At 41.1% G+C, this 12,278-nt stretch overlaps 1 protein-coding gene across 1 annotated transcript in view; it reads right to left on the reverse strand.

Annotated features, from left to right (window-relative positions):
- LOC115105808 (uncharacterized) overlaps window positions 1–12,278 on the reverse strand; it is a 38,936-nt gene that overhangs the window by 21,117 nt on the left and 5,541 nt on the right. The window contains exons 2-3 of the mRNA XM_029628213.2: window positions 7,035–7,465; window positions 5,009–6,902 (exon numbers count right to left, since the gene is read on the reverse strand). Coding sequence (XP_029484073.2) covers window positions 5,009–6,902; window positions 7,035–7,465 — 2,325 coding nt within the window. The remainder of the gene's footprint in view (window positions 1–5,008; window positions 6,903–7,034; window positions 7,466–12,278) is intronic.

Below are 12,278 nucleotides of genomic sequence, written 5' to 3' on the forward strand. Positions count from 1 at the left end.
AAGAAGCCAATTCTTCAGATTGTGCCGTATATGCCACTCCACAGAGGATTATCTAGAAAAAGCAGCAGAGATGCGCTTTAGGTTTCTAAGAGGTTATTCGCCACAATGTGTGGATGAAGCTCTTAATTTGGAATTGGGGAAAACACGAGATGAACCGTTACAAAAAAGACCTGGTATCAGGAATACCTAGGATAGGATAAAGTAATCCTTCTCACCCCCCTTAAAAGATTTAGATGCACTATTGTAAAGTGGCTGTTCCACTGGATGTCTTAAGGTGAACGCACCAATTTGTAAGTCGCTCTGGATAAGAGCGTCTGCTAAATGACTTAAATGTAAATGTTAAATGTAAGACCTGCTAAAGCTAAAGAACACTCCGTAATGTTCACAACTACATATACTTTGAATTCGCGAAAAGTGGGAGGTGTGGTCTGGCATATTTTATCATCGGACCCAGCTCTGCAAGCTGAATTTAAAAATCCACCACTTATTGTGTATAGGAGAGGTCGCAATTTACACGATAAATTGGTTCATGCCAACTGCCAGCCACAAAAGAAAATCAGCCAGGCTCTTTTATGCCCTCTAACAAATGGTAGCTATAAATGCAGATGCGCACAGTGCAACAATATGATGAAGTGTGAATATTTCTGCCACCCGCACACAGGAGAACGGTTCCAAATAAAATTACATTATTACATGTTCCACCACCCATGTTATTTACATTATTAAATGTCCATGTGGGCTCTGCTACGTCGGTAAAACCTCTGCTCTCTCAAACCGAGAATTAGTGAACATAAAAGTTAAATCAGGAGGAACTACAGGGATTATCCAGTCGCAGTACATTTTAATGACTTAAAGCATGACATTTCCATCTTTAGATTTTGTGGCATAGAGAAAGTTAAGATACCAGACAGGGGAGGTGATATTGATGATACTCTGAATAAAAGAGAATGTTTTTGGATTTTCACCTCCAGACATTATTTCCTAAAGGACTTAATGATGAAATGCCTATGTATGTTATGTTGTGAATTTGAACATGAATTATACGCCTATTTAAGATTATTCTGATGTTTTTTGTACGATGTACCCAATGACTAATGAAAACTTGCTATGTCCTCATTGTGGTTTTACAGACGTGTTTAATACGTCTTGTTTATACACTTTTGCAATATTTGTGAAACGCATATTGTTATATTTGGTAGCACTTATGTTTTTCCTTTGCCGCCAACCCCCTTCGATGTGTGGAACGGATGTGGGTGGGGCTAGGTCTACATAAGGGTGCAAATTTCAAAGAAATTCACAAATGCTCTGACTAAGGCCGTGAGGCCAATACGTAAGCTTATTAAATATCAGTAATACTACCAAGAGCAGTGTGTGGTTTCCTTTTTCCTTCAACAATATCACTGGAAATATCCAAAAATACATATTTTTATATCTGTCTTCGACAGAGGGGATCAAGCTCATTCTGTACCAATTTACAGAGGCCAGGTCATGAAGGAAGGCTTGCTCATTAAAGTTTTTTAGCAAGTGTCCATGACAAATCAGGACAGGTTGTTTCACTGAGCAGCCATTACGAACACAGGCTGTAAAACAGTGATCAATAAGGTAATTACAGAAAACACCAGACTGATACCTATCAGGATTATTTGTGAGGACAACATCAAGGAGAGTAGCCTTTTCTGGACCTTTGGAGTCATACTTTGGGGGACTGGTAATAATCTGAGAAAGATTTAAGGAGTCCCATTGCTTTATGGACTTGGTCAGGTGGTTTAAGCATGACCCAGTTTAGGTCACCTAGCAGGACAAATTCTGACTTAGTGTAAGGGGCCAGGAGAGAGCTTAGGGCAGGTAGGGTACAGTCCAGTGCTGATTGAGGACAATAAACACCCAGCAACAGTCAACGAAGAGCTATTTGAAAGTGTAATGCTTAAAACCAGCAAATAAAATTGTTTGGGGACAGACTTTGTGGAGACAGAGCACCAAAGGTGATCCTTGGTAAAGATTACCACTCCGCCACCTCTGGAAGATCTGTCTTGACGAAAAAGGTTATAACCAGAAAGGTTAACATCAGTATTCAAAACACTTCTTAACCACGTCTCAGTAATGACCAACACATCTGGATTGTAGCTGTAAACCCCACCTTCAATTGGTCCATTTTAGGTAATAAGCTTCTTGTGTTAACGTGCAGAAAAGTCAGGCTTTTACGAGAGCAGAAATCAGTGAAACAGATATCAGAGCACAAGTCAAAATTGGGGCTAGCAACAGTAGATTGGCCAGGGTGTACATGCACATTTCCAGATATCATCAACAGTAATACAATCAAGGCATGTTAGAGGACATGGAGAGCTCTGCAGTGTTGATTTATGACATTTGAATGTGTATTAGATGGCAACAAGATCATATTACACAGCCATTTCATTAGGTAACATGAATACAAAGCCGGCAAGAGGTGGTTAGAATAGAATGGGATGCCAAAAGTCTGTGTAACCAATAGAGAGTCCCGAGTGTGGGAACAAACAGTCTGTCCACCAATTGGGTAAACTTATCCTCTGCAGCAGAGCTTAGCATATGTGGGAACTCCTTCAAGACGGTTGGAAAAGCATTCCTCATGAAGCTTGCACAAGCATTTCGCTACACTCGCATTAACATCTGCTAACCATGTGTATGTGACAAATAAAATTTGATTTGATTTGATTTGTTGAGAGAATGCCAAGAGTGTGCAAAACTGTCATCAAGGCAAAGGATGGCTATTTGAAGAATCTCAAATAGATTTGGATTTGTTTAATACTTTTTTGGTTACTACATGATTCCATATGTGTTCTTTCATAGTTTTGATGTCTTCACTATTGTTCTACAATGTAGAAAATAGTAAAAATAAAGAAAAACCCGGGAATGAGTAGGTGTCCAAACTTTTGACTGGTACTGTATAGAAGAAAAAAGGATTTGTTTCTAAAACTAAATAATGCAATGTCATGAAATAAACTAATGTTGAATTAAATTGAAAGTGTTATTTTGTACTTTTATCAAAAACAAAAGTCTTGTTGGAATCCACACAAACATTTAGCAGAGAGGTAGACAAACTACAGAGAGGGTGTTACATCCTAACAAAGTTGTTACTAGGGTGGGACTAATTCACCAGACAAGACAATGGGAGAAAGGATGCCATTTCATTGTATTAGTTCTTTATGAGGGACATGAAGGTTAGTTATAATGGTTAGGTTAGTTACACAAACACACTAGGGAACAGAAAGGTTATCCATGTAGATTTTAAATAATAAAACAAATGTAAATTATCAATATAAAAGGTCATGCTTGTTGCCTCTGAACCAGTCCCTGTTCACATGACCAAACAGACTAGCCTTGACTATACTGAGTCATGTCATCCAATTGGATGGTTTCTTTGGTCCAGCCTCATCAGGATACTGATTCGCATGAGTCATTCAACATCAACGCCCTAGTTAAAAACTTAAGCAATCACCTAATGCTTTATGTCTCTCTGTAACACCTTTAATATGACACCTGTAGAATCTTTATAACAAGGTACGATTGATTCATGGGAAGCGCAGCCAATCTCAGTTTAGCCAAAGGTTTCCAATATGAAGACACAAGGGATGTGTTTACACAGCAGCCAAGTTTTGATATTTACTCCACTAATTTGTCTTTTGAAGAATCATATCAGATCTTTTCAGCTCAGAAAAATATCAGATGTGATCTGATTGGTCAAAAGATCAATTAGTGAAAAGAAAAAAATCAGAATTGGGCTGCCTGCGTAAACACAGCCACAGCACTGCAATTTTCATGAAGGTATTAGATTACTTTAGGGCAGGTGGGCAACTGGTGGCCTGCGGCCCACCTTTTGAAGACCGTGGGATCAATTTCCCAATTATTAATTTTTTGGAACTTAGTCGGGGTCTCAACTTACTGTTGCGAGTTAGAATAGTAGACTACATAAGGTGCAATTTTGAAATTTGATTGTGGATCAGCAGTTTTACTGATAGTCAGTAAAAAAATTAGATTGCTAAGTTAGTTTAATAGCCGGCTATCTAATTATCATGGTCGAATTACTGGCTGGGGGGCCCCAATTGATTTTGTCACTTTCACTCAGATATCATATTGAAAATTGAAAACATTTCTCTCCGCCCCATGACAAAATGATATGTTTGTGGGTACGCAGAACCGCGAACAACTGCAGCCCTCATGATGAGTTTAGATTTTTTTATGGCCCCCACCCCCATCAAAGTTGCCCATCTTTGCTTTAGGGGATTGTGCTTTAATGAGATGTGCATGTTGGAGTAGTGTCATGCGCCACACAGTCAAACATACCATGACAACTAGCTTACACACTCCCTTCACACCAAATGCCCACGACACCAACACACTGAGATCTAACTCTTACCAAGCGTTTCAAATGACTTAATATATTAGACAGAACACTTTCCTGCACTAAAGTCTTTGATAAAGCGACAGGTTTTCTGCTCAAATCTGTATTTTGTGCCACAGCTGTACAGATCCAATAGAATCCTCCCAATTGTATCCTGCTGAGTTTCTACAAGCAGCTTTACTGACTGTCCCACATCCATAAATCAGGCTTGTTGCCTGGCCTGATTAACTGGTTGTATAAAAGTATTCAGACAAATTGGCAGGTTTTCCACTCTAATCAGACTTGTGCCACCCTTCACTGACAGCACAGGAAAAGAGAATGTTAGCATAATTTACACAGTTCTGTTGGAAGATGAAAAAGGATGTCTGAATGAGAGTTCAGTGAGGATACGAGACAGGGACATTAGTAGGTGTGTGTGGATGAGGAGACAGAGCAAGAGAAACTTGTGTGTTGCTTTTGGAGACCACCTACTGCTTTTGCAGGCTAAATAACTAGTGCATCCATAATTTATGACACCCAAGGGGTAACACAATTCTGGGGAACCGAGACAGTGATGGAGTGCGCATGTGTGAGAGTGTGTTCGTGTGTGTGTGTGTGTGTGCGTGTGTGTGGTTTGGGAGTGGGACTGACCTCTGCTTGACTGCTGATACTTTATTTGTTCGGCAGCTGATGGGACCAGTAGGAGAGGTTGTGGGGGTCTCCTCAAACAGGATATTTGAAGAGTTGTCATCACATGAAGTGGTAGGAGAGACTTCCTCAAAAGGATTATTGCACACGGTGGCCTCTGCCTCTCTATTCTGCTTCATTGGTTGTTCAACTTTGTCCAACTTTACCCTGACCTCCTCATGCCTTCGCTTTTTCTCCATCTGTGCATTCCTCTTTTTCTCCTTCTCTGTCATCTCTTCTTCCTGTCCTCTCAAATCCTCTTTTTTCATATTTTCTTCATCCACCCTAAACCTCTCTTTCGCCTCCATCAGTTTTCCCTGCTCCTCATTTCTTCTATCCTCTTCCCTTTCTTCTTCAAGCCTCGTTCTTTCTGCTTCTTCCTTTCTCAACATCTCCTGCTCTATTCTCCTTTCCTCCTCATTCTTCATCTTCCTCTGCTCTTCTTCATTTCTCCGCATATCATCCTCCTCCTCCCTCAGCCTTTCTTCCTTTTCCCTAATCTTCCTCAGCTCTTCCTCCTTTCTCAGCCTATCCTCCTCTTCCCTCTTAATTATTTTGTCCTCCATCCTCTTTATTCCCATTTCCTCTCTCAGCCAATCTTCCTCTGCGGTCTTCCTCACTCTTTCTTCCTCCTCAATCCTCCTCCTCCTTTCCTCCTCCTCCTCCTTCCTCAGCCTATCCTCTCTCTTCATTCTTTCTTCTTCAGCCTCTCTCTTCATTCTTCCTTCTTCCTCCTCAAACCTCCTTTCTTCCTCCTCCTTCCTCACTCGGTCCTCCTCTCTCTTCATTCTTCCTTCTTCCTCCTCCTTCCTCCTCACTCTGTCCTCTTCTCTCTTCATGTTTTCTTCAGCCTCTCTCTTCATTATTTCTTCTTCCGCCTCAATCCTTCTCTTCTTTTCTTCTTCCTCCTCCAGCCTATCATCCTCTCTCTTCATTCTTCCTTCTTCCTCCTCCTCAAACCTCCTTTCTTCCTCCTCCACTCGGTTTTCCTCCCTCTTCATTTTTTCTTCAGCCTCTCTCTTTAGTCTTTCTTCACCCCTCCTTTCCTCCTCCCTTATTTTTCTCAGTATATCCTCCTGTTCCCTCCTTAGTCTTTCTTCCTCCTCCCTCATCTTCCTCTCCTCTTCCTCTCTTTGCATACTCTCCTCCTGTTCTCTCCTAATCCTTTCTTCCTCCTTAATCCTCTCATCTTTCTCCCTTTTCAATCTTTCCTCCACCTCCCTCATTTTACTCTCGTCCTCCTTTCTCAGTATATCCTCCCTCATTATTTCATGTTCTTCTCTCCTAATTCTTTCCTCTTCTTCCCACCTCTCTTGTTCCTCCATTTCTCTCCTTTTCTCCTCTAACCTCCACTTTTCCTGGTCTTCCTTCCAAATGCTGTTCTCTCCCTCCACCTTCAGACTCCTCTCCTCCTGTTCCTCTTCTAGCCTCATTTCTTCCCCCTCCTCCTCCGTAATCTTGCTTTTCTCTTGTTCCTCCTTCCTTATCCTCTCTTCCTCATCTAACTTCTTCCTCTCCTGCTCTTCCTTTTTCTTCCTCTCCTCATCCAACATAGCCCTCTCTTCCTCCTCTGCCCAGGTTGAAGGCTGCCTCAGGGCCCTGAAGGAGTCCATGGAGGTGCCGGAGCTCTTACGACCCTGGGCCTTGCGCAGGTCTTCCACGGAGCCATGGCCTGAGCTGGCCAGGCTAAAGTTGGAGACGGTGCGGGCGCTCCGGGGCTGGGGCTCCTCTGTGTACATGTGAGTGCCGTTGATGCACAGGTTACTCTGCTCTGCAAGCGGGGCAGGAATCTTAGAGCGCCCTAGGGACAGAGAACTGCCTGTGCGCTTATGGGTCTGAAACTTGAATTTATTTTTACCTTTGGATGAGAAAGAAAGAAAGAAACGGGGAAAGGTTAGATCTGCAAAGACATACTGTATAACATAAGCATTTTCTAGTAGATAATGCTGCTATATTATCTACTGAATGGACGGCCTATGATGATCCTCACCTTCAGAGGAGTCCACATTGAGGCCTGTGGAGCGGCTGCCACTCAATGAGGAGTTCTTCTCAGGCAGAGGGCCCAGGACAGACATAGACTGAGACAGTCCGTGATGCTGCAGGTTAGACTTGGGAGAAAACAGAGACTTCAGCTTGTTTTTCTTCTTTTTCTCTCCTTTGTCTGTACCCCCCTCTCCCTCCCCCTCACTGTCCGTCAGAACCTGGGTGAAGGACGGTACCACGGCAGACGCAGTGTCCGACAGACTCTCCTTTTTGCCTCGCACCTTGTCCTTGAACCTTGCCAGGCGGGAGTGCGGCTTTTCTGTAGCAGAGAGGTCGAACATGCTGGCTGTCATGTTATTCTTCATAAACTGGATGTCCACCTGCACCTCTCCCCGGTCTTTGTCTGGCTTGCCTGCCTTGTCCAGCAGTTTATGCCATCTGTCAAGAGAAAATCTGTATTATTTATCAAAACACTTCAACCGAATATAACTAGTATAAAACAAATGCTGTTCTTCGCCAAGAGATGTCACAAGAACTAAAGGTGTAAATTAATGTGAGACAGTGAAAAAAATAAATCAACATAATATTTTATTTTTCAGATGCCTGCCAACTCCTCCAGGGGTTCATGGCCATTGAAAATAACTTGTAAGTGAGCTCAGAAATAACTTGACATATGTAGGCAATAACCACTTATTTTCAGATAACACACACTGTTCAGACCGATCTGTCTGAACAATCCCAGTCTGCATAAGCAGAGCAAGGCTGAGGATCCAATAACGTATATTCACTTGCCTCTGGGCCTCCCCTCCAGCTTTAAAAAAAAAAGACAGTGTCTACATGGTGATAGCTTTTCACAAATAAAGAATGCTTTCACCCCTAGCATAGCTTTATTTTAGGATGCTATTTTTTCCCCTTTTTGTTACAGGGTTCCAAGGGGGTTCCAAGGATTTATCATAACCAAGTGAATAATTCCAGTAAGTAGGGGCTGACGCCATTTTTCCTTTTACTGTTTAGAGTTTCTCCATGGAAACGGTGATCAGTACAGTAGCTCTCTCTGAATTGGCCCAAGGGTGGAGGGACCAGCGGAAATGACTGATGATGCGGTGAGTGTTCTGGAGAGTCAGTGTTTGGGCAATAATGATTCATACTAAATGTTCACCAGCAGGAACATTATGTATTTCATTCTATTTCTATCACTGAGCCGTCCTAATAAATTGTTGTCACTACTCTGTTAAGACTGAATACCATGCCTTAAAACACTAATGTACCATAAAAGGCAACTTAAGGGGGAACCGGGTTCCAGGAGTGAAATCATTTTGCAATGTAAAATGTAATTGATAGATTACATTGGAGGGTTCTGAGAGTGTTTTTTTTCCCACCCCATGTCCCCCCCTGCTACAGGGTATGCATGTTAAATATTGTCAATTCCAATCAATTTAGGTTCATATTTAATTAATGACTTTAGAAATCCCCAGGCACTTGTCTATTTATGAATGTAGTTCACAAAATATAAAATCAGAATAACAGAAATATAATTCCTCTATGCCTACAATCTGTTTCATTTAGAGGTTCACTAGTACAGAAGATTCCTTTTGAGGATATGAAGGTCAAAGTACAATAAATAGAATTCTTCATGCTGACTGGTTCAATGACCCTCAACAAATCACTATTGTATAAAACATCAAACTAGAGGGGTTAGTTTGTCTGTTTGTATTCTACATGTCATTATTATGTTATTCTAGCAGGTACACACATCTGTCAAAACAATCATTGATTTATAGTTTGGAACTGAACAATTAAGGGCTGAGGCAGCAGCAAAAGTCTCTGTCAAGCAAAACCCATAAGGCCTGAGGTTGTCTGTTCCTCAAACTCTTTCCTGAAAAAACAACCCAGTTGAAGTCTGGAGGGAAATGAAAAAGGACAGGAAGAGACAGCTAGGGGCCTTAGATCTGCAAGGTTAGGATGTGTGTGTGTTTCTTATCTCCAGTGAAGCACTCAATGTGAATCCAAACAAAGGCAATGAAAGAGACTGGCTACTCACAGAATGACAAATGTGATGAATCATTGAATGGGGTGAGAGAGAGCTTCAACTCCCTCCATCATTATTACTGCAGCTGTGTTTTAGAGAGGACCGGATTGGGAAAGGTAGCACAAGGTAAGTACGGGTGGCAGCTGGGGTGGCAGGTTAGAGCATTGGGCCAGTAACTAAAAGGTTGCTGGTTCGAATACGCAAGGTGCTCGAATACCCAAGGCACATAACCCTTATTTTCTCCAAGGTCACTATACTACTATGGTTGACCTTGTAGAACAACACATTTACCGAGACCTATCTGCTTTATGACAATAAAACATATAGAGATTTTTTTATTGTCCATTGCTGTTATTAATTCACGTGAAAAATAGAGCAATACATTTGGGAATTGTACAACAATCCAAAACAAAGCAGTAAGGCTTGCTCAACCTGTCCCTCTATTGAGTCAATTACTGTGAAATGTACAGAGAAATTAAATAATTGATGGACATTACTGTATGTCCTAGCTGTCATTGCAATCCCTTGCGAACTGACGACACATACATTTTTGTAAGTGCTATGAGAAATATTTTGAGCATTACATCTGTGATGGAGACTGTATGAGAGAAATGTGAAAGATGTCACACACACACCTCCTCAATCCTCACTTAATGTGGGTGTGTCCATGAGTAAACAAGTAATTTGTTTATGTAACACCTCTCCCATTGAGTCTAAAATACTGATCCAGCATGGAATATTAGGCAGCTTCACACACCCTCCTTTCATGTTACTTAGTGACGGAATTCCCCCCAAATACTCATCCTGTCCTTCTCCTCCCTGCTAGTGTGTGGAATACTGAGCCAGAACGTCAGGGAAAGACATGCCTGCTCCTGGAATTACTTAGGGGTCACATCGCTTACAGAAAAACGACATGACGTGGAAAATCACAACTTCACATTAAATTTAACATGAGAAATCATGTGAAAATGTGTTTTTGGAACACTTCACTTGACAACATTTTTCACATGTAGTTTCATGATGTCACATGTTGCTTATATGTTGTCACATTAACTTCACATGTGATCATGTGAAAACATGTGTTTTTGGAACACTTCACAAAAGGGATAGCAGTCTACTGTTATATTGTAGTAGCTGAGAGGTTACAGTACCAGTCAAAAGTTTGGACACACCTACTCATTCAAGGGATTTTCTTTATTTTACTATTTTCTACATTGTAGAATAATAGTGAATATATCAAAAACTATGAAACAACACATATGGAATCAAGTAGTAAACAAAAAAGTTAAAATATATTTTTTATTTATGTTTGAGATTCTTCAAAGTAGCCACTCTTTGCCTTGATGACAGCTTTGCGCACTCTTGGCATTCTCTTAACCAGCATCTTTAGGTAGTCACCGAGAATGCATTTCAATTAACAGGTGTGCCTTCTTAAAAGTTAATTTGCGTAATTTCTTTCCTTCTTAACTTCTCTAGGATAGGGGGCAGCATTTGGAATTTTGGATGAAAAGCATTCCCAAATTCAACTGCCTGCTACTCATCCCCGGAAGATAAGATATGCATATCATTAGTAGATTTGGATAGTAAACACTCGAGTTTCTAAAACTGTTTGAATCATGTCTGTGAGTATAACAGAACGTATGTACCAGGGGAAACCATTCAGATATTTTTTTGTTGTTTGAGGTCACCCTCTTTTCAATGGGGTTTCATTGGGAATACAGATTTCTAAGGGACTTGCTTGCAGTTCCTACCGCTTCCACTGGATGTCACCAGTCTTTAGAAATTGGTTGAGGTTATTCCTTTGTGTAATGAAGTACGGCCATCTTGAACAAGGGTCACTTCATGTGTACCGTTTGATAGAGGCGCATGACCAGAAAGCATGCTTCAGTTTCTTTTCTTCCTGTATTGAACACAGATCATCCAGTCTTCAATTTGATCAATTATTTACTTTAAAAAATACTTTGAGTTTTATTACAAAAGTAGTTTGAAATGTTTTGGCAAAGTTAACAGGTAACTTTTGAGATATTTTGTAGTCAAGTTGTGCAAGTTGGAACCGGTGTTTTTCTGGATCAAACGCGCCAAATAAAATGGAAATTTTGGATATACATGGACGGAATTAATCGAACAAAAAGGACCATTCGTGATGTTTTTGGGACATATTGGAGTGCAAACAGAAGAAGCTCGTCAAAGGCATGATTTATATTTTTATTTCTGCGTTGTGTCGCGCCTGCAGGGTTGAAATGTTCTCTCTTTTGTTTATGGAGGTGCTATCCTCAGATAATAGTTTGCTTTCGCCGGAAAGCCTTTTTGAAATCTGACATGTTGGCTTGATTCACAACACATGTGGCTTTAATTTGGTAACTTACATGTGTGATTTCATGAAAGTTTGATTTTTATAGGAATTTATTTGAATTTGGCGCTCTGCATTTTCTCTGGCTTTCGGCCAAGTGGGAAGCTACCGTCCCACATATCCCAGAGAGGTTGATGTGTTTGAGCCAATCAGTTGTGTTGTGACAAGGTAGGGGTGGTATACAAAAGATCGCCCTATTTGGTAAAAGACCAAGTCCATATTATGGCAAGAAGAGCTCAAGTAAGCAAAGAAAATGACAGGCCATCATTACTTTAGGACATGAAGGTCAATCAATGAGGAACATTTAAAAAAATTAAAAAACTTCAAATTCAGTCGCAAAAACAATCAAGCGCTATGATGAAACTGGCTCTCGTGAATTACCTCTGCTGCAGATGATAAGTTCATTAGAGTTACCAGCCACAGAAATTGCATCCCAAATAAGTTCAAGTAATAGACACATCAACTTTTCAGAGGAGCCTGCGTGAATCAGGCATTCATGGTCAAATTGCTGCAAAGAAACAACTCCTAAAGATGCCAATAAGAAGATACTTGCTTGAGCCAAGAAACACAAGCAATGGACATGAGACCAGTGGGAACCTGTCCTTTGGTCTGATGAGTCCAAATTTGAGACCGGCGTGTCTTTGTGAGACGCAGAGTAGGTGATCGGATGATCTCCGCATGGGTGGTTCCCATGCTGAAGCATGGAGGAGGTGTGATGGTGTGTGGGTGCTTTGCTGATGACACTGTCAGGAATTTATTTAGAATTAAAGGCACACTTAACCAGCATGGCTACAACAGCATTCTGCAGCGTTATGCCATCCCAACTGGTTTGTGCTTAGTGGGACTATCATTTGGTTTTCAACAGGACAATG

The sequence above is a fragment of the Oncorhynchus nerka genome, linkage group LG22 (genome assembly GCF_034236695.1).
Source record: "Oncorhynchus nerka isolate Pitt River linkage group LG22, Oner_Uvic_2.0, whole genome shotgun sequence".
NCBI classification, from domain to species: Eukaryota; Metazoa; Chordata; class Actinopteri; order Salmoniformes; family Salmonidae; genus Oncorhynchus; species Oncorhynchus nerka.